At 53.7% G+C, this 27437-nt stretch overlaps 2 protein-coding genes across 54 annotated transcripts in view; one reads left to right on the forward strand and one right to left on the reverse strand.

The window, feature by feature from the left end:
* Positions 1-8770, reverse strand: part of LOC117094286 (foot protein 1 variant 1-like) — a 31266-nt gene extending 22496 nt beyond the window's left edge. For 29 of the 47 annotated variants that reach the window (XM_033229596.1, XM_033229591.1, XM_033229595.1 and 26 more), the window contains exons 1-7: positions 8109-8769; positions 7828-7869; positions 7434-7530; positions 7220-7341; positions 6608-6682; positions 5849-5922; positions 4621-4800 (exon numbers count right to left, since the gene is read on the reverse strand). In XM_033229596.1, coding sequence (XP_033085487.1) covers positions 4621-4800; positions 5849-5922; positions 6608-6682; positions 7220-7341; positions 7434-7530; positions 7828-7869; positions 8109-8331 — 813 coding nt within the window. In that variant the 5' untranslated portion in view covers positions 8332-8769. Of the gene's footprint in view, positions 1-4620; positions 4801-5848; positions 5923-6607; positions 6683-7219; positions 7342-7433; positions 7531-7827; positions 7870-8108 lie in introns of all 47 variants that reach the window. The other 18 variants (XM_033229578.1, XM_033229572.1, XM_033229570.1 and 15 more) reach the window with 5 other exon arrangements.
* A 491-nt stretch (positions 8771-9261) lies between these two features.
* On the forward strand, positions 9262-13664 carry LOC117094291 (E3 ubiquitin-protein ligase ARIH2-like). 7 transcript variants are annotated; one of them, XM_033229607.1, is made up of 5 exons: positions 9262-9405; positions 9680-9794; positions 12077-12174; positions 12579-12746; positions 12980-13664. In XM_033229607.1, the coding sequence occupies exons 1-5, from the start codon at positions 9298-9300 to the stop codon at positions 13541-13543; spliced, it is 1053 nt and encodes a 350-aa protein (XP_033085498.1). In that variant the 5' UTR covers positions 9262-9297; the 3' UTR covers positions 13544-13664. The 7 variants fall into 7 exon arrangements, with proteins under 7 accessions (XP_033085498.1, XP_033085499.1, XP_033085501.1 ...); XM_033229608.1 differs by lacking the exon at positions 9262-9405 and adding an exon at positions 9534-9590; XM_033229610.1 differs by lacking the exon at positions 9262-9405 and adding an exon at positions 9916-10124.
* The last annotated feature ends 13773 nt before the right edge of the window (positions 13665-27437 follow it).

A 27437-nucleotide genomic window follows, 5' to 3' on the forward strand; every position in this document is an offset into this window, starting at 1 on the left:
GGAAGGGAGGGCCTCAGCCCAGGCAGGGCCTGGGAGGTGGGGTCACCAGACCCCTGTGGGCGGCAAGCCACCCAGGTGCCGAGGCCAGGGCTGGAGGGCACGAGCTGTTCCAGTGTAATAAAATATATAAAATAAGAATAGTCATACTAGGCCGGGCGCAGTGGCTCAAGCCTGTAATCCCAGCACTTTGGGAGGCCGAGACGGGCGGATCACGAGGTCAGGAGATCGAGACCATCCTGGCTAACACGGTGAAACCCCGTCTCTACTAAAAAAATACAAAACTAGCCGGGCGACGTGGCGGGCTCCTGTAGTCCCAGCTACTTGGGAGGCTGAGGCAGGAGAATGGCGTAAACCCAGGAGGCGGAGCTTGTAGTGAGCTGAGATCCGGCCACTGCACTCCAGCCTGGGCGGCAGAGCGAGACTCCGTCTCAAAAAAAAAAAAAAAAAAAGAATAGTCATACTAGATATAGATAATAGATATGATTATACATGAATATCATTAATCATTAGTTTGCAGCAATTACTCTTTACTCCAATATTATAGTAATCTTTGCTCACAATTATAACCTAGGAAAAATCAGGCCATACAGAGATAGGAGCTGAGGGGACATAGTGACAAGTAACCAGAAGACAGGAGTGTGAACCTTCTGTGGTGACTGGGCAGGGCCAACAGAGTGCTCCTTGGTCTAAAGGTAATGCCAGCGTCTCGGAAGACATCCGTTGCCAAGTGGACTGTGGTCTACGGTAGCGTCAGTGTCAAGGGAAAACACCCGCTGCTTAGCAGACCGGGAAAGGGAGTCTCCTTTTCCCCGGAGGAGTTTAGAGAAGACTCTGCTCCTCCACCTCTTGTGGAGGACCTGACATCAGTCAGGCCCACCCGCAGTTATCCGGAGGCCTAACCGTCTCCCTGTGATGCTGTGCTTCAGTGGTCATGCTCCTAGACCACCTTCATGTTCCATCCTGTACACCCGGCTCTGCCGTTGAGATAACAGTAGCAAATTAGTGAAAGTACTAAGAGTCTCTGATATGCAGAAATAACGGCGTAAGCTGTCTCTCTCTCTCTCCTCTCTTTCTCTCTGCCTTGGCTGCCAGGCAGGGACGGGCCCCCTGTCCAGTGGACACATGACCCACGTGACCTTACCTATCATTGGAGATGGCTCACACTCCTTACCCTGTCCCCTTGTCTTGTATCCAATAAATACCAGAGCAGCCTGGCATTCGGGGCCACTATCGGTCTCTGCGTCTTGGTGATAGTAGTCCCCTGGGCCCAGCTGTCTTTTTTGTCTTGTGTCTTTATTCCTACACTCTCTCGTCTCCACACACGGGGAGAAAATCCCTCCAACCCTGTGGGGCTGGACCCTACAGACCCCTATCCCACTGCCCACGCCAGCCCTTCTCAGGGCAGGGAGTACAACGTGATCTTACTTTTCCATTGTCAAATATATCAATTGATGCTATTGCTTTTGTTAATGCTCTTTTCCCATTCTGAGAAAAAGTACATTTTCATTGCTTCTCTCTTTGTGATTTCTTTCTTTGTGATTTCTTCCCTTCTTTGTATACCTATCTCATACTTTAATCCAGCTGGATTTCCTTTTGATACGTGGTGTGAAGTGAGCGTCTAACTTAGTTTTTCTCCAAGTAATAAATGACTGTCCCAACGTTGTTTATTGAATATGCTATCTTTTGCTAATGGTTACACTTCCCTCTTTATGACAGAATGGGGAAAATGGTAACAAAGAGTCATTTTCCATGTTATAAAGAAGTATCTGATAAATCCATAAGAAAAATGGGTAACTTGATGAAATATGGGACAGGAACAATGTAGTTGTGAAATAAGAAATAAAAGCAGCTAATGAACATTGCTTGACCTGATGATGCCTGGGAGAAATTCTAGCTCCAACACGAGTCTACACTGAGAGCTTCTGGGAGAATGGCAGAGCGGAAGCATCCAGAGGCCAATTGCCCCCCCAGACACCTCACCGCAGAATCTGCCCTGGGTGACTGTTTGGAACTCTGGAGTCTATCAAAGGCTTGCAACTTCCAGGGGAAGGCTCAGATGGAAATTATGGTTAATTTCGATCAACTCCAGCTCTTAGCCAGTAGCAGCTACCCATCCCTCATCCTCAGCCCTGGGGCAGCAAGTGTGCCTGTGCCCCTGGAGCAACCTGGAGCTTGCTGGACACAGGGTGGGCAGTAAGGGCCCTGTCCTCCAAACTTGAAGGATCGTCCATTGCTGTTCATTCTGATCAAGGAGGTGCAAACAGAAAAGTATGTGGCCACTGTGGTTGCACCTCTCCCCATTCTTGCAAGCTCCTCCCCAACGGGCTGAAGTGACTTTTGGGGGATTTAAAGGGCCAGCTCTTCCCCTTTTCATTTTTCTCTTTTTCCCCTTTTGGGAGCCAGATATTAAAGATTAGGGCATTGAAAAACAACTGCATGTAAGAGGAAAACTAGAAAGTGAGTGTGTATGGGAAAGGCACAGGCTCTGGACAGACCTGAAGTTTACACCTCAGGCTGTTCCTCAGCACAGAGACAGACTGCAAAAATAAAAAAAAAAAAAAAAAAAAAACAATAAGAAAAACAGCAAGCCTGCTTGAAGGAGGAATATCTAACTTCCAGAATTACTACATTATTAGATTCAAATGTCCAATATTCAACAACAACAAAATCACAAGGCATACAAATAAACAGAAAACTATGGCCTATTCAAAGGGAAAAAAAATCAACAGAAGCTGTCCCTGCCAAAGACCTGATGACAGATCCACCAGATAAATACTTTAAAACTCTATCTTAAAGATGCTGAAAGAACTAAAGGAAGAGTGGACACGTGACCCATGTGACCTTACCTTTCATTGGAGATGGCTCACACTCCTTACCCTGCCCCCTTGTCTTGCATCCAATAAATAACAGTGCAGCCTGGCATTCAGGGCCACTACCACGTCTTGGTGGTAGTGGTCCCCTGGCCCAGCTGTCTTTTTTTTCTATCCCTTTGTCTTGTGTCTTTATTTCTATGATCTCTCATCTCTACACACAGAGAGAAAAACCCATAGACCCTGTAGGGCAGGTCCCTAAAAAAGTGAACAAAGCATAAGGGATTAGTGAGACACCATCAAGTGGACAAACATATGCATTGTGGGAGTTCCAGAAGGAGTAGTGAGAGAGGAAGGGGAAGGGAGAATATTTGAAGAACCAATGGCTGAAAACTTCCCAAATTTAATGCAAGATATGAATCTACAAATCCAAGAAGCTCAATGAACTCCAAGTAAGACAAACTCAAAGAGATGACCCCAAGACACATTATAATTAACTTTCAAAAGACAAAGAGAGAATCTTCAATGCAGCAAGGTAATGTGACAGAATACCACTTTGCCCCTTTACCGGTGACACTGTTTGATTGAATGATGCATGTGGTGTCCACCAGATATGTCCACCTGTAAAGGAACCTTTCCCTCTTTGTAATCTTTAGGAAATCTGGAGTGACACATTGTGATTACACAAACGTCGTGTTCTGCTAAGCCTTTTACCTGGTGGTTCAGGTATCTTGTGAACACTGTGGTGGGCTAACATTACATCAGGGTTTTTCCTTTTCCACTTACCAGTTTATTTCCTATAGAGATGATACTTCATTCTCCTTATTTAGTAGTACTTTGGATTCACAGATAGTCTAAATTCAATGTTAAAACCCAATATTTTTTATTCTTTTTGATGCTCGCTTTGTCCCAAATTTGGTTCATTTCAAGTTGCTACCAGTGTCCTCTGATATGTCCCATTCCTCACTCTCCAGGCCTCACCTTGTCTCTGGGCAGAGGAAGATGCTGGAGGCTGACCTCGTCTCAGGGCTCGTCTCTGGAGTCAGCCCGTTATCTAAGGATCCCTGGTTCCCTTAAGGGACCAAGTGATAGTTCTAAACTGCAAATCCGATGTGAGGATTTCTGCAACCTTAGAAGGTTGCTGCCAGTGCATGGGGTACATCATCAAACTCTGGGTCCGATGGCCTTGCCCATTCTCTCCCCTCCACCTTTCACTCTCTGCAGACCTTTATCCACCCTCCCACCTCCAACACAAACTCATTCCCAAGGCTCCTACTCAGCCCCACTGAGTAAGCCTTTACTTGGGCTGTTATGCTCCTAGGGAAAGGCCCTTGCCCCTCCCACCTGACCCCATCTGTACCCTCAACCTCCCTGTCTGGAGAGCACCACCCATGTTCAAGACTCCAAGACTCTCTGGAGTCCCTTCCTGGGATACTTGAGGCCCAACCCCCACCCCACACCCCACATAGAGGTCATTTTCCTCTGTGACTCTTGGCTCCCCAGCACTTGCCAGCTCTCTTGCCTGGCCATTGTTACCAGAGGGCAGGGAGCAGCGGCCCTCAACATCTAGATGAGCCCCATGAACCCACTCATCAGTCTAGGTATCAGTCACAGCCAGACAACCAGGGCTGGCATTGCGATGCAAGAGGCCAAGATCTGGGCATCTCTACATCAATGTGCCTGGAACAGAGCCTGGCACAGACAGGGGCTCCAGACAGGTGGGTGGGCCAAAAGAATGAATGAATGATGGGCCCTTAGCCCTGGCATTTCAGGAACACTGCCTTGCAGGGCGACCTTGGGACCACAGTACCTGGGAAACTCCACTAGACGGATTGGCTGGCTTGCCAGGTTTCTGCCCAGCCCCCTCCAAGCCACAGAGCTGGGTGTGGGAAGCCAGGGGCAGGATCAGCATCCTGCCTCCTGATGGGATGCGCTCCTCGTGGCCGCACACCAAGCACTGGATGATTTTCTCCACCTCACTCTGGAACACCTGTGTGAGAGGACGGGGCAAGTTGGGCGGGCCCCCAGGTCTGGACAGGCCTTGCCAGTCAGGAGTGCTGTCCTGGAAACACCCTCAGGCACCTCGCCCCATTTTCAGGGTAGCAGGCCACACAAAACCTTCCCTATCCTCAGGCCCCCTTGACACTGCCCATCTGTGCTGTCACAAGCTTTGGTCCTTCTGTCTTATGAACACACTGCTTGGTCTAATCACAAGGAGCCTTGAGTTAAATGGGAACACACCACAGGAGTCCCAAAGAAGGGGTCAAAGCCTGGGCACTGCCCGTGTGCCAAGGCACAGGACTTCTGTCCCATCAGGGAGCCTAGAGGTCACATTGTCCCCAGCCCAGAGCAGGGGCTTGGGAAGTGCAGCCTGGAGGCAAGGGCTGCGCAAGGACTGGGCAGGGAGAGCCCTGCCTGGGTTTGCCCCCACGGGGATGGGCTAAGGCGGCTGCCTCAGGACGGGCTTCAGGGGCACGGCCCTGGGCTTGGCCATGGTTGGCAAGGAGGGCTGCTGATCCAGCTATGGTTGGTGCACGGGCTTCTGATCAGGGAGGTGATGCTACCTCCAGGGAATACACCCTGTTTGTCCCCATGGGGCCTGCTCTCTGCAGCTGCCACCTGTGTGCCTGGTCCTCAGTGTGGTGGCCTGGGGCAAGTTTTGTCCTCCCTGTGGCCACTAGAAAAAAATGGTGATGGTGGCACCTGCCTGCAGTGCTAGGATCCAGTGAGCCCAGCGCCCAGGGCCTGAGCAGCACCAGCCCCATTGAGTAAGCCTTGCGATGGGAGAGGCCCTGCTGCTGCTGATTCACTACCGACGTGCTCATGGCCTCAGCAGGGAGGGCGAGGGGCCTGAGTGAATGCTCCTGAGAGCGTCTCAGGTCTCTCCTGTCTGTCACTCTGCACTCCAAGGCAGACACCTGTGGCCCTGGTGCCCTCTTGGCTGTGATCTGGCCAGTGGCCCTCTGACTCTCTCCCCACCCTGCCCACTGCATCCCCTGGCAGGTGTCCAGCTGCCACCCTCCCTCCCCACTGCCTACCTCCTGCAATTCATCCCGGCCCAGGTGCTGGAGCAGAAGCAGAAACACCTCAGCCACGTCCCGCTGGACGGAGCCTGAAGAGCAGAGACAGAGCCAGGTCAGCACAGCTGCTTCCCACCACCCCAGGGCCTTCTGTGGCCTAGCCCCTCCCCTCACAGCTACCTCCTCTGCTGGCTCTACCCTGGAACCCACCCCTGAACCCCATGTCCTCTCCTTTTTTGGTCCTGGTTCTATCACACGCATCTTTGCAAGCATCTGCCAGGCTGCCTGGCCAGGAGCCTATTAAGAGCAAGTGCCTCTGCTGGGATTCACCAAGCTGTCTCCTGGTCCTCCCCTCCTTCTCTGGCCTTCTCCTCCTGCTCTGGCCCTCCCTTCCTGCTCTGACCCTCCCCTCCTGCTCTGACCCTCCCCTCCTTCTCTGACCCTCCCCTCCTGCTCTGACCCTCCCCTCCTTCTCTGGCCCTCCCCTCCTGCTCTGACCCTCCCCTCTGCTCTGACCCTCCCCTCCTGCTCTGACCCTCCCCTCCTGACCAGGGCCCCCAGGCCAAGCTCCATCATTTGTTCACTTCTTTGTCCACTCACTGACTCACTCATTCCTTCAGCAAATAGGCTCTGAGCCAACTTCAGGAGCGGCACTGGGCACTCAGAGAGCAACAGGGACAGCCTGGCTGGGCAGTGGAGCACCCTCAGGCCCAGCCTCTAAGTCAGCCCTGGAATGACAGGCTATAGCCTGGCCATTGGCCCTACCCTCTGACCCACCCTCTAGAGTGTGGAGTGGACATTTCTCCTTGGCAGAGTCTCTAAACCCAGCCTGGCACAAGGTGGACGTCCCTCCTGCTGACGGAGTGAGTGTCCCTTAGCCCTACCCCCAGTCTCCTGACAACACCCCCCACACTTGGCGATTGCTGCCACCATCAGCTTATGGACCGCAGTGTCCCAGCCCCAGGTGGCTGAGAGGGCTCCTATTCTCTGGATACTCCTAGCAGTGTCTTCCTTGGGCCAGCACATGCCTGGGTCACATTGGTGACTCCCCAAGGTCCCGCTTCCTCCCCTCCCAACGGTGCGAAGCCCCAGGATGCTTCTTGGGCAGGTAAGTCACAGACTCTATGCTGAGGTGTCCAGGAAAGAGGCCCGCCCCACCCATGGGTCAGCCTCTCTGCTCCTGACTCTCCCTGGAACCTGCCCCACGCAGGCCTCTGGCCATCTTGCAACTGCCTTCTCCCAACTTTTGCTGAATGCTGCTCCCCAGTGGCACCGGGTCAGGGGTGGTGCAGACCCCTCAGGGGGACACACAGCCCTTCGTGGGATCTCAGGGTCTGGGCTCCACCTCTGCCTGGTGCCCTGTCCCTGTGCCTCCCAATGTCCACTCACCGTGCAGACCCAGGCAGGTGGTGAGGGCATTCGTTGGCACAGGTCCACACCGCCTCTGCAGCCCCCTGAAGATCTGGCCAAGAGCCTGCTCGGGCTGGGAGGCCCAAGGCTTCTCCTGGATCCTGCGGCCACAGAGGAAGCCTGGGTCCTTACCTCATCCGCACGGAACTGCCGGGACCTGGCCCAGAGGCCCTCAGGCCACCCAGCCTCTCACCTGTCTCGGAATTCAGGCGTCAGAAAGAGACACTGCAGGAGGGCGTTGAGGTAGCAGCTGAGGCCTTGATTGATGAGACCCGCAAAGGGGGCTCCACCTAGGATGACCACGGCCAAAGCCTTCTGAACTCACAGGCTCTCCCCCAAGAACTGGAGGCGCTCCCAGTCTCAGAGAGGGGACCTCTGACTTCCTTCCTTTTCACACTGGGCTGGACACAAGCCTGGGAGCTCCCCACTCACCAGGCAGAGGGGTCCAAGAGGCCTAGGGCCTTTGCCCTCTGTCCTTTCCTTTTCCACTGCCTACAGTGGCAGCAGCTCCTTCAACACACTTCAGGGCCAGCACCATCCCAGAGGGCTCTCCCTGGGGCCCCTGCCCAGAGACCCAGGAGTCCTACCTGGAGCCTCCTGGCTATACTCGGTCTCCGCATCTGTCCTGCCTGCGGTGACAAATTGCTTCAGTGCCCACAGGGACCCCGAATAATACAGCACAACTGCTTTCGCCTTTTGCAGAACCTGCTGCAGCGGTTCCATTCCAGCGGATATGCTTGCCCAGAGGGTGCTGCTGCCGCAGGCCATTGAGGGAAGTCCTGTCTGGGTGGCAGGTGCTGGGAGAGAAGCTCTGGGTTCCCTGGAGCTCAGCATCCACCCCGGGCCCATGCTGGAGGTGTGGACTTACCACGACCATCTCTGTGGGTCACGGCATCACGGCCCCGGCGGCCACAGCGAGGCTTCCTGCCCGAGGCAGCACCTGCAGCGCTCCGGTCAGCAAATACGTTTGCCTCACGGTTTCCACACCAGCATGTTCCTGCAGCGGCCGGGAAGACAGGACTCAGGGCTCTGTGCTGACTCCAGGCTGGTGTGTCCCACGGACGGGTGTGACTGCTCTGAGCCCAGCACATGTGAAAGGCACCCCAGGAAACTGAGGAGGAACTGGGGCCGGGGCAGCAGTGACGCTCACACCACCAGGCCACCACACAAGAGCCCCAGGCAGCTGCAGCGTCCCGGAGGCGCTGAGCATGGGCAGCCCGGGCCCTCCCCAAGGGACAGTTAACGTTCTTTTGGTTTAAGGAGAAAGTGTCAGTGGAGACCTTGCTCTCCACACAAGACCCCTCCAGGCACAGGCGGTGCCCCGTCCCCGGCCACACGCACAGTGCAGTCTCCTGTCTGCAGCCTCCTGGCCAGGCTGCACACCCCAGCCTCCCTGAGCGCACTCTGTGCCGGCGGGACACAGAGGCGCCAGCGCAGCAGAGAGGCCGGGCGGCGGGAAAGGAAAGGCCGCACTCTGCAGGCCAGCGCAGCTCCCACGCTGCGAACCGAAGACACCATAAGGGAAAAAGGGCAGGGATTCTACCCGGCGAAGGAACGCGATTCATGGCCCGGAGTCCAGAGGCCCTCACCCATCTGGAAGCATGTTCCCTGTACGGCAGGACAGTCTCGCCCTGGCTGGCTTCTCTGGGCCACTGGGGTGGGGGCCAAGGAAGGATGGGCGTGGGGCTCCGTGTTTGTGCTGGGGCAAGTTTCAGTTTCCTTCTCTGCAGGACATTTCTGAGAACTCCCCGCCCTCTCCTTCCTGTGTGGGTGCTGGAGGGGAAGGGGGACTGGGAAATCCTAGGGGGTGAGGAAGGGGCCCCAAAGGGGAAGCCCACTGCCCTTTCCCCTGTCCCCCTCTGGGCACTGCCCCTGCCCCGCACGGCCCTGGGGGGTGGGCTCCAGCCACTGCCCCTCCCGCCCCCACGGCTGGCCTTGGGGCTGCAGGTGGGGAGACAGTCCCCCACGCAGTGCAGAGCACAGGGAGGCAAGCAAACGATGCCACTCCCCCAAACCGAAAATTCCTCATCTGGAGACAGACAGGCAGGAGGAGAAGTATGGGAAAGCCTGGCCCTGACCTTGGCTTCTGCCTGAGAGAGGGACTCCCCACTGCGCTGGCCTGGAGGCAGCACTGCCTGCGGGACCCTTCCCTCCCTGGCCTGGGGGTAGCACTGCCTGGGGGACCCTCCCCTCCCCGGTGCCTGGAGCTCACCAAGCGTCTCCTCCAGTTATCAGGGTTGACGTCCACCCCAACTTTGCCCCATTTCCCTAGCAGGAAGGCCACTGGGAGCATTGCCCTGCATCAGAGATGGTGCACCCCCTGGGGGCCCCCTTCCTGGCAGCCCTTGGGGTGGGGTGGCCCAGGCAGCTCCCCCAGTGGGCGGGACAGGGGTGGGTAGGGGTGGGGCTGGAGACTGAGCTGCTGGTTGCTCCTTCCAGCTGTGGAGAGTGCAAGGCCAGACCGCAGCCCCAGGGCCCCCAAGCCAGCTCCCCATGAGCCATAGCGCCCCTGAGCCCCCGCTCAAGTTCGTGCAGGGCAAAGATGAGATAACTGGTGAGTCCGGGCAGACACGGTGGTGGGGTGGGGTGGGGCGGGGAGTACTGGATTTCATTAGAGGCTTGCGTTTGGACTGGAAAGGTGACATAAAAGGAGTTCCTCCCCATGACCCCCAAAGTTCCTAAACTTGAAAACAAGCTGCTGGGGTCTGAGAGAACCTGGCTTACAGCCAGCTTCCTGGCAGCTTCCACACTGGGCAGACACAGGACTGAGGAAGGAGCCTGGGATCCCCAGAACCTGGGCACCCCAGAATCTGGGCTTCCTAGAACCCCAGACACCCGGTACCACGGCAACTGGAGTTGGGAGACCAGGAGAGGGTGGTGAGAGGTGAGGTCAGTGGTGGGTGGTGGCTGCAGGGGGTGGAGGGAGGGGAGGGCTGCAGGGGGTGGAGGGAGGGGAGGGCTGCAGGGGGTGGAGGGAGGGGAGGGCTGAGAGCTCCTGCTGGGAGGGTGTGGACGTTGATCCTAGGAATTGGATCATTCTTGTCATACTCGACCAGAGAGCTGAGAAGCCAGGGGGAGACAGCACTCAGGACACAAAACATCACTCCAAACAGCCTTCGCTACGAGCCTGGCAGCTGAGAATGCCGGCTGTAACCTGAAGTCTGTTTTATCTCCTGACCCAGGAGTCTGGCTACAATACTCAGACAAATTTTCCACACCATGGGCAGCACTCCCTGGTCAGCGCTTGCCAGCTCCTCAGAACCTTACCAGTGCCAGTGAAATGAGCGATGCAGAAGGCACTCCTTCTCATCACACCTCTCCTTTCCATGGCGCCTCTGACCTCCCCTGCTCTTTCAGGCACACCTCCACTTGCACAGGAGGCTGAGCCTCCAGGGTTCACAAACTGTTCACTGGAATAAAGTCTCTTTCCTCCAGATTCCTTTTCAGAGAACTTTGGTTCACAAGGGTCTTCCCTGGGCAAGGCCAGAGCAGGTGGGGACTTGGGGGGGCCTTGGGGAGGTGGGGAGGAGCCCCCAGGGTATGATACCCCTCCCTGCTGGGTCTGGGAAAAGTGGGGATAAATAAATCCAACGTGACTCCAGAGCTCCAGGCTGGAGCAAAGGAGCCGAGGAAGCACCCCACTTCCGAGACGGGAGGACGCAAAGCCGGAAGCCTGGGCTGTCTTAGCCACACGTGGCCCCCTAGGACCACCAGAGATCCCCACAAGCCAGGCCCTCCAGGGTCCCAGCCGCCGGCCATGGCCGCAGCTTCCCTGCCCTGTCTCTGCAGTCAAACAGGCTCGTAGAGAAAGGAGCAAGCCTTCCCAGGCCCAGCAGAGCCTGGGATGAACCCACAGCCTCCAGGTGCCCCTCCTCCCTCTGCACTGTGCTCATCGCGAGTGGAAGCCCCCAGAGGCTCTGCGTAGGAGCCTGGGGAGGGGTCACCCTCCATTGTGCACACATGCTGGACCCCTCCTCGCGCTCCCCGGAGCCTGGTCCTGCACACAGGACTCTGTCCTCGCGCTCCCCGGAGCCTGGTCCTGCACACAGGACTCTGTCCTCGCGCTCCCCGGAGCCTGGTCCTGCACACAGGACTCTGTCCTTGGCTGCTTCTAGGCCACTTTCTCAGGGACCCCCATTAAATCTGGGGCACTAATGACAACAGGGGCAGGCGCTGCTCAAACCCGAAGGTCAGACTCAGTGTGTGGGAAGCTGAGCTCTCTCCCTGTGGCTCCTGTGCCGAAGCCCTCTCCTCCACTGGCTCCTGCGCCGAAGGTCTCTGTGATGGAGGTGGCACCACCCTTCCCTCTCCATCCCAAGCTGTGGAGCGGCTCTCCCTGGGCTCACCCCCCACTGTGTCCTTGACAGCCAACACCTGAGACTGCCCCTTGAGCTCCTGAAGGGCTGCTGAGGTCCCCATCCCTGCCCTGTCCTGCTGCCGCACCCAATCCTGGCCTTGCTGCCCTCCCTGCAATCCGGTGACCAGCCAGGGAGGCCAGGAGAAGGGGGTGACCATGGCAGATGAGGCCCTAGGGGTGGGGCAGTGTGGGTGGGAGCTGAAAAGGCACAGGCAACTGCTCTAGTGCCAGGAGCCGCCCAGAGAGGAACCCCACAGAGATGCCCTACCCTGCAAAGGGCCCTGGCTTCTCTGAATGCACTGGGGACAAGGCTGTGTGCTCAGGCCAAGAGGAGAGTGGTGGAGGGAGAGGAAGGACCCTGGATGGAGAGGCTGAGGGACTGTGCTGTCCCCCGACAGCCCTGGCAGAGAACAGTGTGGACTGGGGGTGCCAGAGTGCTGCCCCACTGTGCCCTTGACAAGGACCCTTGGCCCATACAGGGGACGAGTATGACGGTGTGGACAGGGTGGAGATGAGCTGTGGGCATGCAGTGGACCCAGAGAACCTGAAGCTCTGGTGCCGCCAGCTGATAAAACAGGTAGGGGCTCGGCCACAGCCATGCCATGTGGAGTCCTCCCTGCCGTATGAGGGGGCCAGAGAGCCCCTAGATTTGACCTATCTGGAGGGAGGCAGGCTCCCAGCTCCTTTGAGAGAATCCAGTTAACGGCTTCCTTGGGCTGGGAAGCAGCACCCCGGGTCCTCATCAGGAGGCTGCAGCCCATGTGTAGGACGCGGTGTGCATGTTGGGCTCCACAAGAGGCCTGGTTTGGGGCGCAGAGCACACTCAGGACCCCTCAGGGAGGCAGGTGGATGTGGGGGCCTGAGGGGCGGTGTCCCAGGGGAGTCTGCGCAGGGCCTGGCGGGCTGGCGGTGGGGACTGCAGCCACACCGGGGCCTTTGGTGTGAGGCGCACTCTGGGCCCTCCCCACTCTGTCTTTTCAGGGCAAGTACACACTCCACTGCCCTGCGGAAGTAAAGGGGAAGAAGTGTGGGGCCCAGTGGCTCTACCCAGAGGTACGCCGCTGCACCCAGCTGAGCGAATCTGAGCAGCAGGAGTTTGAGGAAGGACTTGCCCGGGCTGCAATGAGACACTACTGCAACCTGAAAGTGGTGGGTGCGGCCCTGCTGTGGAGAGAGTCCTCAGGTCCTGTGGCCCTGCCCTACAGTGTGGGAGGTCTGAGCCCTGCCATGCTGGTCCCCAGAAAGGCACCTCACTACCCCGCAGTCCTTCACTGCCCTGCGGTCCTTCCCTCCAACAGCCGGGCCCTCTCTGTGTCCCCACGGGGAGGTGGCAGGGGGAGGCAGGGCTCCTTCCACCCGCTCTGAGAGGCCCCTCCCCACAGTGCCCAGGCTGCAGGAGCCTCGTGGAGCGGAAGGATCCAGCCGAGCTTCGGGTGCATTGCACAGTCTGCTGCGCCATACGGGGTGTGCCCTATGACTTCTGCTGGCAGTGCATGCAGGCCTGGAAAGGGCCTATGTTGTCCTCGAACCGTTGTGGCAACGAGGACTGCAGGGACCCGATCCTGCACATCCTCGCCACCTGTGCCACCAAGGACCTCCCAGACAGCTCGATCCAAGGCTGCCCTTCCATCCGGGCCTGCCCCGACTGCGGGCTGCTCATCGAGCACAAGGAGCGCTGCAAGTACGTGACATGCTCCCGGTGTGACACGAAGTTCTGCTTCGCCTGCCTGGAGACGGCTCAGGCCTGCGAGGCTGCCAAGCCAGCCAGCTGGTTTAAGTGGTGCGCCAAGCCCCTGGCCCCACGGCAAAGCCATGTTCCTGCTTGGAGCCCATACCAACAGAGATTGCTGTTGCAAGGCCAGCCTCTTGAGTTGGAAGCCTTTCAACCGAGAGTTGTTTTTGCCCAGCAGCCAGCGGCAAATGAGGGGAGATGTTTGATTTTATGAATAGCATAAAGCAGGCTCTACTCGGTGCTCCCACCTCCGCCTTTCCTGCCTCAGCCTGAAACGTCCTTCCCCTGCCTTGTGTCACCAGCCTTTTCAGAAACAGAGCTGCTGTGAGGAGTTCCTTGATCTGTGATTGACACATGACCATGGAGACACCATTCTTAAGTCAGGGGTCCGGGGCCTGCAGAGAGGGTGGTACATTCAAGGGTATCTGAGGAAACAAGGGAGGAGCCAAATCATTGGCTGAGAGAGATGGGAAATGAAAGAACACCAGATTCACAGCCGCAAATCACTGACTGGATAGATGGATGCATGGATGGATGAGTGAACGGGTGTGTGGATGGGTACTATGGTGGAGAGATGGGTGGTTGGATGGAAAGATGAATGAATTGACAGATGAATGGATGCATGGATGGACAGGTAGATAGATATATTGATAGATGAGTGAACAGGTGGATGGGTGGATGGATGGATCGATGGATGGATGGATGGATAGATGTATAGATGGGAAGAGGGATACATAGACATATGCAGAAATAAAAGATAGAAAGCTAAACAGGAAAAAAGATGGAAAGGAAGAAAGGACTGCCTCCACAGACTCAGGTCTAGGTAAACAAACCTACTGAGGCACACTTGCACAGAGCCGCATGTTCTGCTGAGACAGGCATGAACCCACTGGGGGCCGTCACCCACATGAGGCTGGGGGTCGCTGCTCACTGATATTCTGGACTGTTTGCTCCCTGGGGCTTCTTCAGGTGAGATCCAGGCTGCCCTGGGGGTGCAGTGCTGGACCTGGGGAGAAAAGGAAGGTCAGCTTGGATGCAGACCAGGAGCAGAGCCCTAAGAGGAGAACTTTGGGACCAGGCCCCACTGTGCTCATGAGGGCCGGGTGGAATCTAGGTCCCTGCGCAGGCACCAGGGGCCTTGGCTTTGCCACCTCCAGCCTCCCTCAAGCTGTGTCCTGTACCCCTGCTTTGGAAGCTCCTCCTGGGTGCCTCCCAGCCCCAGCTGACCTCCGATCAAAAGTAATTACCTGTGGTTATGGGACCCTGGGCCACGACAAAGGTCACCGTGGAACATGGGTCACCTTGGGCCCTTCTGGCCCCAGCACAGGGCCTCACAGTTCTGCTGCCCCCTGAGGGGGCGGGAGAGGCCTGCAGGGCCAAGCTGGACCAGAGGAAATCGGAACCTGTCTATCCGCCTCAGCTTTAAAGAAAGGCCCCTGGTTCTCCTAGAGGGACCAAGCAAAGACAACAGAGTGGGGATCCGCCGCTCTACCAAGCCTGGGGTACCCTGGCTTCTCCCCTTGCCTGTATGTGGGTGTGAACCAGGCACAGGGCACCCAGTCCTATAGCCCCTGAGTTCGCGCCTCTCAGGACCATGGCCTGGTCGTCGCCCAAAGCCGGGTCACTCACTGGGACCTTGTGGCAGAACTGGGACCTGGAGACATGGCGCCTCCAATCATTTCCTTCCCAAAGAACAGAGCCGGTCTGGAAACTTCCACCCAAAGGAGACAAGGGCCCCTCTGCTACGGGTCCTGCTGCCCCATCCAGAGGGAGTGAGTGAGGTGCTGGTGGTCCTGCCGCAGGCCGCACCCCGTCTTCTGGTGGGCCGCAGCCCCTGGGCCCAGCTGCTCTGCTATGGGGGAAGGAGGAGAGGAGAAAGCCGGAAGATGTCCCCGATTCGGTGGGCTAGGGGACACCCCAACCCCCAGTGAGACCTTCACCCCGGCCAGTGTCCAGGCTCTCGACACCACCGCGAGAAGGAATTCAGGGGCAAGTTGGCAAACAGCGAAAGACCAGAGATTTCCTGCGAAGGCCAAAGCTCCCGCTGGAGAAAGGGAGTGTGGCGCCCTCTAGAGTCCCGTCCCATGCAGGGGCGCTGGGGCTGGAGGAAAAGCCACAGGATTCCTGGAAAACGTGGAGAGGTCTCAGAGCTGCAGGGCCGCCATTTTTACACCAGATCTGGGTGTTCTGGAGCCGTCATGCGCAGTGGGGGTGTGATGAGTATGCTAATGAGCGCATCGTGAGGCCGCAGGAGACACCGGGGCACACCCAGAGCCCTGTGGGGTCCAGGCGGTCTCAGCCAGCCAGCGTGGCCACACCCTGGTGTTTGGGGTCCTGTCAGCCCCTGACTCCTGCAGGATTTCCTGTTCCTGGAGATGAGAAGGGGCTGCCTGGAATGTCCACTCCCCTCCAACCACCCTGTATGATTCCCGTCTCGTGGTGCGTGGGCTTCTCCCTGGGGATGCCGGTGAGGCCACATTTTCCTGGCGGAGCATCTGGTGGAGGGAGAGAAAGAAGAATCTCCCCCACCCCGAGGCTGCCCCTTCACACACACACCCTCCTCCCCGCCGTAAAGCCCCTCCCACCCAGGCAAACAGCTGACTCTGTCTGGAGCCCCAGGCTCCTCTTCCCTGCTGGGGAGTGGGGACAGGAACCCTGTGGGACACACCTGAGAGCCAGTCCTGTGTGTCTTCCAGAGGCCCCGATGGGGCTGCCAGATGCTGCCAGGCAAAGGACTGCTGAGCACACAGGGGAGCTGACGAGGTGGGGCCAACCAGCTCCCCTCACAGGGGTTCTGCTTGAGGGCCTGGCCATGCCTGGGTGTCACATGTCAGCCACAGAAGCAGCAGCAGGGGGTGGGGCCTCAGGAAGGAGAGGGGCTTCTCCTCTGGGGGCAGCACCCAGCCCCTGGGTGCCAGAGGTGTGTCTGTTCCCCCAGGAGTGCCTGCAGCCTCTGCACAGATCCTTCCAGGAGTGGAGATCCCGCTGCTCAGGCAGTAACTGTGTCAGTACCTGAGCATGGGAGAAGCAGACACAGCCACATCTCAGTAAAGTAACCAGGGGGCTGTTAGAGTTACTCCAGCTTAGAATTTCTGAAAATCTCGAAATTCTCAACAAAATCCACAAGCCTTGAAGCAAGGGCCACTGCATTTGACAGAAATGAGTACAATTTTCATATAAGATGTTGGAATATCCAGGTAATAATACAGAAGAAGTTTCGAAATTCATTTTCTTACAGTTGAAGCTACACTGTTAGAATTCACAAACAGACGTTGTAAGTTGTGTACAATGGTGAATTCACCTTCAGTCTCTCCTGTGAGCTCCACAAGTACAGGAAACGTCAGGGGAAACATAATGAGGATAGATTTGCATCTAAAACCACACTCAAACTTATGATCAAAAAAGTGATCTGTCTGAAGTGCAAATATTTTTGGGAATAGCCGCTCATTTGCTCTAGATGTGCTAAAATCTGCGACTCCAGGTGGCTCAGCAGAGCAGCTTCCCAGCTCGCCACAGCCTGTGAGACACTCCCAACATCTCCGGAAGGTTCCCTCAGCAGGAAGAGCCTTCTCCACATTAAAAGCTGCCAAAATGCCGGGCGCGGTGGCTCAGGCCTGTAATCCCTGCACTTTGGGAGGGCGAGGTGGGTGGGTCACGAGGTCAAGAGATCGGGACCATCCTGGACAACACGGTGAAACCCCGTCTCTACTTAAAAAAAAAAAATTAGCTGGGCGTGGTGGCGCGTGCCTGTAGTCCCAGCTACTCCGGAGGCTGAGGCAGGAGAATCGCTGGAAACCGGAAGGCAGAAGTTGCAGGGAGCTGAGATCACACCGCTGCACTCCAGCCTGGACAACGAGCAAAACTCCCGAAAACAAAAAACAAAAAACAAACAGAAACACAGAAAAACAAAAAACGAACAATCACAAAAAAACAAAAAAACTGCCAAAATGACTTGGAATCGTGCATCTGCCATGAGCGACCTACATGGCTTTCAAGTAGACTGAAAGAAAAGCAAATCGCTAAAAGCAGGTTTCGCCGCCTAGGGAAGGATGCGCAGAAAACGGAGCCGGGACGGCGCACGTTCAGCTGTGGCTCCTGGCCACTGTCTCCCGCCCTGTGGGGTCCACGTAACAGGGGCTGAGGGCGCGGCCTTCTGTTCCAGGGCCCTAAGGACCCCCGTCCTCCTCGGAACACAGCCCGCATTTTCCCCGGGGCCTGGGCCTGCCGCGCGAGGCAGCCTGGCCGGGGGCTCTGCTCCCCCAGGGCGCCCGGGATCCCACACGCCATCCGGGAATGGTCAGGCACAGGCGCCTGCGAACTGCAGCTCGCGGGTGGCCAGGTCTTGGCGCGGGCGGCCGGTGGCCGGGTCCGGGTCTGGCCGCAGCTGGTAGCCCAGGATGGGCGCCAGGTCGTGCTGCAGCGGCGCCAGCTGCGGGTCAAGCTCCGCGCCGGGCCCCGCGGCCTCGCCATGCGGGAGGCAGGTGCGCGCCCACCGCGCCCGCAGCGCCGCCACCTCCGGCCGCAGCCCGCGGCCCCCAGCGCGCCCAGCCGCGCGCACAGAGGGAGGTTCAGGGTCGCCCAGAGCGCCAGGTCCAGCGGGTTCTAGGCGCGCTCCCTGCGCTCCACGGGCGGCTCCAGCGGCCCCGGGCGAAGGCCGCGCGCCTGTGGCGGGGAAGGCCACGGGTCATCCAGGCCCCAGCACCGCGCGGCGCCGCGGCCCCAGGGACTCGTCCAGGTGCTGGGCGACGGGCACCAGGTGGAAGCGCGGGGCCACCGCTTGCACCCCCACAAGCCGGCGGCGCGTTGTGGTCCAAGCCCAGGTCGCAGGCCATGGGGTTGCGGCCAAAGTGGCTGTCGGGCCCCGGGGGCCGTAGAAGGTGCGGGTGTGGGCCAGGAAGTGCCCCAGGCTCCAGGCCAAAGGCCAGAGGGCGAGGCCGTCTTGTGGAAGGCGGACTCCAGGCCCCGGGCTGGGTCCCGCAGGATGATGAAGGAGAAGGTGTCGCAGGTCCAGACCTGTCGCGTGTGGGCAGGGAAGGGCCTGTGTGCCCACGAGGGCGGCTGGCTCTGGGGACGCTCCAATGGCTGCAAGGGCAGGAGTCGTCCTGAGCCCCACCCAGGCAGACCTTCCATCGCCCTGGGCCTCTGGAGCTCTGGCCTGTCCATCCAGAGGCCCCGGAGGAGGCGAGTCCCACCCTTCTGTCTGCACTCGGGGTCCCCCACAGACCACTTCCCAGAACCTCCAGGACAGGAATGGCCACCCCAGCACTCTGCCTACAGCCATCTTCCCTCCCTGCTCAGGGCACCAGGTTCTCCAGGAGAGAAGCACAGGACTCTCATTCTTGGAAGACGGAATGCTTTTCCACACCTGTGGGGTCTCCTGGGGGCCTCCGTGCAGCAGTGCATGTGTGCAGGTGGCATCCACCTAGAGTGTGGGCCATCACCTTCTCCTCCCACACCCCAGTCTTAGGGCCCAGGACTCACCTGCCTGGGCTGGAACCTCAGGTGCCCGCACGTGATATCGAAATGAGGGCTCCGGCCCCTGGAGAAGCCCTCCACCACGCTGGCCTAGAAGCAGAGAAGTAGAAGAAACGGTGGCTTGCTGGGAAGGCAGAGCAAAGGTGACGCGGTGCTTCCACCTGAAGCGGAACAGAATGTTCACGATGGTGCTGCTGATGCTCTTGTGGACCTTCAGGAAGAACAGGTGGGTCCAGGGCTTGCAGCTGCCTGCCTGGGAGAACACCAGGGTGCTGGACTGGCCTGGAGCGGGGGGTGCCACCCCAGGGGGTGAGGGCTCAGGACTTGGCCCTCCTCCTCTTTAGATCCTCTCCACGTAGACCCTGCTTCTGGGGAGTTTTCCCATCACCTGGGTCCGCCAGGGACTGTGACCCTGGGGTCTGTGTGGGGCTGTGGCAACTTCTGTGAGAGACACCGAGCTGTCCCAGGCGGCTCTGCCATGGGGCGCTCCTGCCGGACACAGGCAGGGGGCTCCTGCTGCTCCCAGGCCTCAATGTGGTCAGTCACATGGGTGCCCTACGTTCCTGTGGGTGTGTACAGGCTCTCACCGCGGCTTCAGTCTGCAGCTCCCTCATAACACGCAGTACGGAGCATCTTTCCTGTATTTTTACCATCTGTGTATCCATTTTGGTCAGGTGTGTATTCAGATTTTTTTTACCCACTTTTTAATTGGGCTGTTTGTTTTCTAAGTTTTAAGAGTTCGTTACTGAGTTTTGAGTGTTCTTCATGTATTTTGTTTGTTTTGTTTGTTTTTGAGACAGGGTCTTACTCTGTCACCTAGGCTGGAGTGCAGTGGTACCATTATTACTCACTGCAGCCTCAACCTCCTGAGCTTAAGCTTAAGCTTCTTAGCCTCCTGAGTGCCTGGGACTACAGGCACAGCCATCACAGCCAGCTAATTTTTCAGCTTTTGTAGAGATGGTCTCACTATGTTGTGCAGGCCGGTCTCGAATTCCTGGGCTCAAGCGTTCCTCCCACCTCAACCTCCCAAAGCGCTGAGATTACTGGTGTGAGCCACTGCACCCAACCGTCTTTGTATAGTTTGGATGCCAGTTCTTGTCACTCATGTGTTTTGCAAAGATTTTCTCCCAGTCTATGTCTTGTTTTTACATTCTTTTAGATGTCATTTGTGGAGCAATTATCAACTTTAATAAAGTCCAGTTATGATGATTTTCTTTCACAGACTGTACTTCTAGGGTTAGATCCAAAACTCATCTCCAAATGCAAAGTTACCTAGATTTTCAACTATGTTTTCTGTTTTCTTCTAGGAGTTTTATAGTTTGGCATTTTTACATTTCCCTCTGTGTTCCATTTTGACTTATGATTTGTGAAGGGTTTAAGATCAGTAACTAGATTCATCTTCCTTCCTCCTTCCTTTATTTTTGCCTGTGGACTTTTCATCGTGCCAGCACCATTTGTTGGAAAGACTATCTATTGTCTATTGGATTGTCTTTTTCCTTTGTGGAAGATCATTTGACAATATCTGGGAAGATCTATTTCTGTGCTCTCCGTTCCGTTCCACTGATCTGTATGTCTGTTCTTCCACCAGGACCCACTGCTGTGATTACTGTAGCTTTGAGTCTTGAAGTCAGGTAGTGTTAGATTCTATTTTGTTCTTCTTCAATATTTCCTTGGATATTCTGAGTCTTTTGACTTTCTATATAAACTTAAAATCTGTTTGTTCAGCTCTTCAAAGAAGTTTGCTGGGATTTTGATTGGAATTGCATTAAATCCATAGACCAAGTTGGGAAAAGTTCACATCTTGACAACAGAGTCTTCCAGTCCACAAACATGGATTGACAGATTCTTCTCTCATCAGAACTTCTTTGACTTTCAAATCAGAATTCTGAAGTTTTCTACAACAGAACCCATACATATTTTGTTTGATTAATACCTAAATATTTCACTTTTTGGTGCCATTACAAATGGTAATTTGTATTTGAAGTTTGAAATTTTCTTGAAAAATTTCTATTTGACATAAAACCTTTGAATTTAATAAAGAATAGCAATAACTGGTTGGTACACACATTAATTCAAAATATTTTCACTAAGCACCAAGTAGAACAGTTCCCAATAATCTTTTCACTGAGAACCCATTTGAAAGGATGCCTAAAACTTAATCTGTTTATTTAAGTTTTTAATCAAAAAATCTAAAGCTGCCAGAGTTTCTAATTACCATGCGATGATCAGGTTAACAACCTTGAGGTCATCTATTATGAGCTTTTTAAGAGCTTGTTAACCTGTGTATTCTCACCGAGGGGATGTGTTGGAGTCAGGCTGTTAATCACAGGTCCATGTGCCAGATATCGCACATGCGCGGACACACACACACACACACACACACACAAACACACACACAGAGAGTAATAAGCATTGTGTATCAGCGATAAAGAAGATAAGGTCCCTGCATATTTAAGAGGAATAATGTCTACCTGTCATAGGTGTGCAATTAGTGAGGGGCACAGAGACAGACACACAGCACCAACCCACAAGGGAGAGCCAGCAAGAGCAGCAGAAGAGAGAAGCCGTGTGCCCAGGGATGCAGCAGAAAGTGCGCAGCAAGGCTTCTGGGACCAGGCAGCATCCAGGTCAGACCAGGAACTGGAGTGGATGTCAGCAAGTGTCGGGTGGGGCCTTCAAGGCTCAGGAAGACAAAAAGAGCCCAGTGTGGAGCTACCTCACACACCAGCCAATTCTCAGGCTGACAGCCTCTGCTCCTTCACTCAGGTCAGCTTCAAAGGTGCAGGGATATTGGCCATGGGTAGTGAGTATCTGGGGCCAGTGGCAATGATGGTAAAGAAATTTACCAAAACAGTTGTAGGTAAAGAAAGGCAGATTTATTAGAGAAAGTATGAAACTATCTTGTAAGAAAGCAATGGGCAGATCAGCAAGAGAGGGGCTGACTACAAGGAGACAAAGGCTTGCTGGGGTTTTATAGGATGATGCTTGTGCTGTGTGCTGGAGAGGGCTTTGTGCAGTGGTGGTAATGCCAAGGTTGTGGTGAGCTAACTTGCATTTTTCTATCAGCTGAGGGTCTGCTGATGAGTTGAGTGCAGGAAGATGATGAGTTATCTGTGCAGGAAGGCTGTGTGTCCTGTGTCATGAAGAAAGGCAGATTTACAGCTTATCTGCCTTCTCTTTTTGCTTTCCCCCAACTCCTTTCCCTAATTAGGACTCCACAGTATTGGCAGATGGCTGCTGAAGGTAAGTTGAGGAGCCCTGAGGGGTGCTGGCTGGTTTTTCTCTGCTGGACACTGCTGTCCTCCAGCTCCTGCTGCCAATGCCTCAGCTTTGTCAAGTGCTTCTGGGCCAGTGCGTCTTTCCGCTGTAACTCATTCCTTAATTCCAAGACATCTTGCGTTGTTATTCAAGTATTCACATCAGGAAATGAGTCAATGTGATGTACTCTTTGACAACTTGCTCTGTTTTTGTTTTTTTTTTAATCAGATAATTTAACAGTCTTTTTTTCTAGGAAAAAACATTCTGTCTTACGACAGCCAGAAACTTCTGGACACCCTCATCAGCACCAGTTGGAATTTCTTCCTGATCAGTGCCATTGACAGTCCTGACTCACCAGAGAAGCAAGGCAAGCCTCAAATGGTGACTCCAACTCATCCGCCAAAGTGCTGGTAGAAGGCCTCGGAGTGCCTGGAGCTGCCTGAGGGAGCACAGCCCGGCCCAGGAACCCCGGTGTGGGTGGGGGGGCCCCGGTGGCTGCCCAGAACACATACTGCCTCTCCAAGCTGCTGTGTCTGGAATCAAAATTTAATTGACTGTTGCAGATATTTAGAAAATCAACTGACCTTTCTGTATTAAGTCTGTAGTCTGTGATCTTGTCATTTCACTTATAAGTTCCAGCCTTTGTATACAATCAGTTGGCTGTAAATAGATGAATTTACAGCCTTTTGTTTTGTTTTGGTTTTGGTTAATTCTTTGGAATTTTCTACATAGGCAATCATAATTCATGAACAGACAATTTTATTTTCTTCTTCTTAATCTGTATACCTTTTATTTCCTTTTCTTGCCTTTTTTTTCTTGCATTATTATTTTTAATGGCCATATCATACTTCTACATATGTATGCAGTACAGTGTGATGGTTCCATACATGTATATAATGTGTAATTATCAAATTAGGGTAATGAGCATATCTATCACCTCAAACATTTATCATTTCTTTGTCTTGGGATCATTTATAATCCTCTCTTCTAAGCTATTTGAAAATATACAATAAATTCCTGTTAGTTATAGTCACCCTATAGTGGTATAGAACACTAGGACTTACTCTCCTATCTAGCCATACTTTGCCTTCGTTAACCAACTTCTGGCCATTTCATCTTCCTCCCTACCCTTCCCAGCCTCTAGTAACCACTTTCTACCCTATTTCTATGAGATCTTTTAGCTTCCACATATGAGTGAGAACATGTGGTATTTGTCTTTCTGTGCCTGGTTTATTTCACTTAACATAATGTCCTCCACACTCATCCATGCTGCCATGAATGAAATAATTTCATTTATTTAATGGCTGAATAATATTCCATTGTATATGTGTACCACAGTTTCCTTATGCATTTATCTGTTGTTGAACACTTAGGTTGATTCAACATTTTGGATATTGTAAATAGGGCTGCAATAAGCATGGGACTGTAGATATCTCTTTGACATACTGATTTTCATTGATCAGGTATACACCCAGCAGTGGGATTGCTGGATGATACAGAGGAACCTCCATGCTGCTTTTCCATAATGGCTGTGCTAATTTACGTTCCCACCAATAGTGTATGAGTTCCTCTTTCTCTGCATCCGTGCCCGCCTTTGTTATTTCTGCCTTTTTGATAATGGCCATTCTAACTGGGGTGATACCTTAATGTGGTTTTGATTTGCATTTCTCTGATGATTGGTGATGATGAGCATTGTTTTTCATATTCCTGTTGGCTGTTTGCATGTCTTCTTTCGAGCAATCTCTATTCAGCTCATTTGTCCGTTTTTAAATTGGATTGTTTTTGGTTTTGTTTTTTGCTGTTGAGTTGTTTGAGTTCCTTGTGTATTCTAGATATTAATCCCTTGTGGATAATTAGTTTGGAAATCTTTTCTTCCATTCAGTAGTCTGTCTTCACTCGATTGATTGTTTCCTTTGCTGTGCAGAAGCTTTTTAGTTTGATATAATCCAATTTGTCTACTTCTGTGTTTGTTGCCTGCGCTTTTGAGGTCTTTTCCAGAAAATCCTTGCTCAGACTGATGTCCTGTAACATTTCCCTGTTTTCTCCTAGTTATTTCATTGTTTCAAGTCTTGCATTTAAGAGTTTAATTCATTCTGACTTGATTGTTATCTATGGTAAGGGAGGTCTAGTTTTGTTTTTCTGTAGAGGGATGTCCAGTCTTCCCAGCGTCATTCGTCGAAGAGACCTCTTCCCCAGTGAATGTTCTTGGAGCCTTTGTATAAAATCAGTTGGCTGTAAATACATGAATTTATTTCTAGGTTCTGTATGTTGCTCCATTGGTTTATGTGTTTTGATGCCAGGACCATGCTATTTGGTTACTATTGCTTTGTAGTATATTTTGAAGTCAGATAGTGTGACGCCTCCAACTTTGCTCCTTTTGCTCAGGATTGCTTTGGCTATTTGGCATCGTTGGTGGTTCCATATGAATTTAGGACCAGGGTACTAGAGTTGTTTGGCCTGTAGAGCGGGTGTGTCAGTTCAGGCATTGCCGTTTCCCTGGGATGTGGAGTACTACACCAGCTCCCCCAGGGATGTGCAGCTGTTCATCTTGGCCAGGGCACTGATTCCCCAGGGAGAAATGTACCATTTTAACTGAGTCCTGAAGGTCTCTGTGCAACCCAGACACCATTTCCCTGGGAAGCAGGGCATGACCGCAGCTTAGGTACTAGGGTGCGTGACCACCCTAGGTGGCAACACCATCATTTCCTGGGAGTCAGGGCACTACTTCAGCATAGGCACTAGGGAGTTGTGACTGCTCTGGGTAGCCAGGGCACTGTTTCCCTGGGGTGCCTGGTGTTGTATTGAGGGGCAGGGCTCAGCAGTGACTGGGAGCCGTGTATCCTTGGGAAGCAGTGTGCAGCTTCTGTTCCAGTCCTGTGGGGCAGGGTGCCACCACGACCAAGAGAGGTATATGGAGCCACTGTCAAAGTATCAGTGCCCCAGGTGGGAGTATGTGGCTTCAGCTCCAGCCAAGGGACCCCTCCGGGCAGGGTCCAGCCACAGCTGAGAGAGGCAGACAAGTGGTTTTGCCTAAGCGCTCTTTCCCCAGGAGGGAGTGTGCAGTTTCAGCTCAGCCCTGGGGGTGTTGGGGAGCGGGAGGGAGAGGTAGAGCCACTCCACCACTGTTTGCCCCATGGGAAAGGGTGTAACAGCTGTTCACAGCTCAGCTTGGGATGCTGGGCCACCAGGAAGGGTTGTTTGGTGGCAGTTGAACCTCAGGTATGAAGGGGAGCCACAGCTACTCGCCCCGGGAGCAAGACACACTCCAGCAGTCATTCTAATTCCAAGACAGAGTATGTGATGAAAATAAAACATGTCAGGACCTCCAAACTTGTTATGCCAGAGGGAAGGTTAAACATGGAGACAGTCACACAACACTGCCATCTTTTACCCAAATAAATAGTCATCACTTTACAGTCTTGTGCCAAAGCATTATCCATTAGCCAGACCACCACAGAAAGCAAAAGACTCCCAACATCTCGAAACCTTGCAACCTTTCAAGGGTGCCTATCTGCTTATAAAACAAGGACGTGTCCGTTGTAACTTCAGGTCTGCACTCTATGTCTAGCTCCTAAAACTAGTCTGCCAGGTTCCACCCTGAGGATGCTTACCTTCCTGGGTACAGAACAAAGACAAGGTAAAGTCAACCATTCTTCTGCCCACCTGCCATCCTACATGCCTTCCCCCTGTAAAGAAATGTATAAATTCTAAACCTCCTGAAAACCTGTTTGGATAACATTGGACACAGACATGTCTGTCACTTGTGTTTTTCCCCAACACACCCTTAAGCTCTGGCTTAATAAAATTTGATCGATTGAGACTCCTGTGTCCGTCACTAATTTTGATTAACAGGTAACACAGTAGCTGTGGGGGGGCCATAGAGTGTAAACCAAAAAGTATCTAAGACAAGTCTCAATCAATTTGGAAAGTTATTTTGCCAAGGGTCAAGATCATGGTCTGGGACACAGCCTCTGGAAGTCCTGAGAACATGTGCCCAGGCGGTTGGGTCACAGCTTGATTTTGTAAATTTTAGGAGGGCAGAAGTTACAGGCAGACATCGATCAATACATGCGAGGTTTACACTGTTTGGGTCTGGAAAGGTAGGACATCTGGAGGGGTGAGGTGAGATGGCTTCCAGGTCACAGGTAGATTCAAAGATTTGCTGACTGGCAATTGGTTGAAAGAGTTAAGTTTTGCCTAAAGAGTTGAAATCAATAGAAAGAAATGCTTTGGGTTAGTGTAAGTGGGGGGCTGTGGAAGCCAAGGTTCTTGTTATGCAGATGAAACATCCAGGTAGCAGGCCTCAGAGACAATAGATGGTAAATGTCTTTTTATCAGTACTTAAAAGGTGCTAGACCTGAAAAGATTTAGTAAGAGAAGGAGATTCTCTACGGAATGTAAATTTCCCCTACAAGAGACAGCTTTGCAGGGCCACTTAAAAATACATCAAAGAAATCCCAGCACTTTGGGAGGCCGAGACGGGTGGATCACGAGGTCAGGAGATCGAGACCATCCTGGCTAACACAGTGAAACCCCGTCTCTACTAAAAATACAAAAAAAAAAAACTAGCCAGGCGAGGTGGCGGGGGCCTGTAGTCCCAGCTACTCGGGAGGCTGAGGCAGGAGAATGGCATAAACCCAGGAGGCGGAGCTTGCAGTGAGCTGAGATCTGGCCACTGCACTCCAGCCTGGGTGACAGAGCGAGACTCCGTCTCAACAACAACAACAAAAAAAATACATCAAAGAAATATATTTTGGTGTAAAATGTGTTGATTTCTTTCAGGGCCTGCTATTTGTCACATGATGCTATACTAGAGCCTGTTCCAGGGCTCTCTCTCCTGGCTTCTAGTGTTGCTGGCCATCCTTGGTGTTCCTGGTCCTGTACAAACATCACTTGAGACTCTGCCTCCATCTTCACATGACCATCTTCCCTGCATGCTTCTGTTTCTGAGTCTCTTCTCCTGTTCATACAAGGACACCAGACATGTTGGATTAGGTCCCACCCTAATGACCTCATCTTAACTTGATTATATCTAAAATGGCTGTTTTCAAATAAAGTCACCTCCACAGGGCCCAGGGTTTAGGACTCAAGTATCTTTTTGGGCGAATATAATTCAGCCTAGCAGTTGTAGTAGATAATATTGCTTAAACACTATTGGATTCCGTTTTCTCATCGTTTGTTGAGAATTTTTATATCTATGCTCATGAGAGACATTGGTCTGTAGTTTTCCTTTCTGATAATGTCTTCATCTGGTTTTGGTATTAGGTTGACGGTAGCCAGAGAGAATGAGTTAGGAGGTGAGCCCTCTGCTCCTGTTTTCTGGAAGAGATTGTGGAAAATCCCTATAATTCCTCCCTTAAATATTTGGTGGAATT

Source organism: Trachypithecus francoisi, unplaced genomic scaffold, assembly GCF_009764315.1.
Source record: "Trachypithecus francoisi isolate TF-2019V2 unplaced genomic scaffold, Tfra_2.0 Lachesis_group13, whole genome shotgun sequence".
Taxonomy (NCBI): Eukaryota; Metazoa; Chordata; class Mammalia; order Primates; family Cercopithecidae; genus Trachypithecus; species Trachypithecus francoisi.

Excerpts from the sequence above, each read along its gene's own strand:
- LOC117094291 (XM_033229607.1), top strand. The coding sequence starts at position 9,298 with ATGGGAAAGCCTGGCCCTGACCTTGGCTTCTGCCTGAGAGAGGGACTC. Across the intron at positions 9,795-12,076 it reads GGGCAAAGATGAGATAACTG|GGGACGAGTATGACGGTGTG; the intron begins GTGAGTCCGGGC and ends TGGCCCATACAG. Across the intron at positions 12,747-12,979 it reads ACTACTGCAACCTGAAAGTG|TGCCCAGGCTGCAGGAGCCT; the intron begins GTGGGTGCGGCC and ends CCCTCCCCACAG.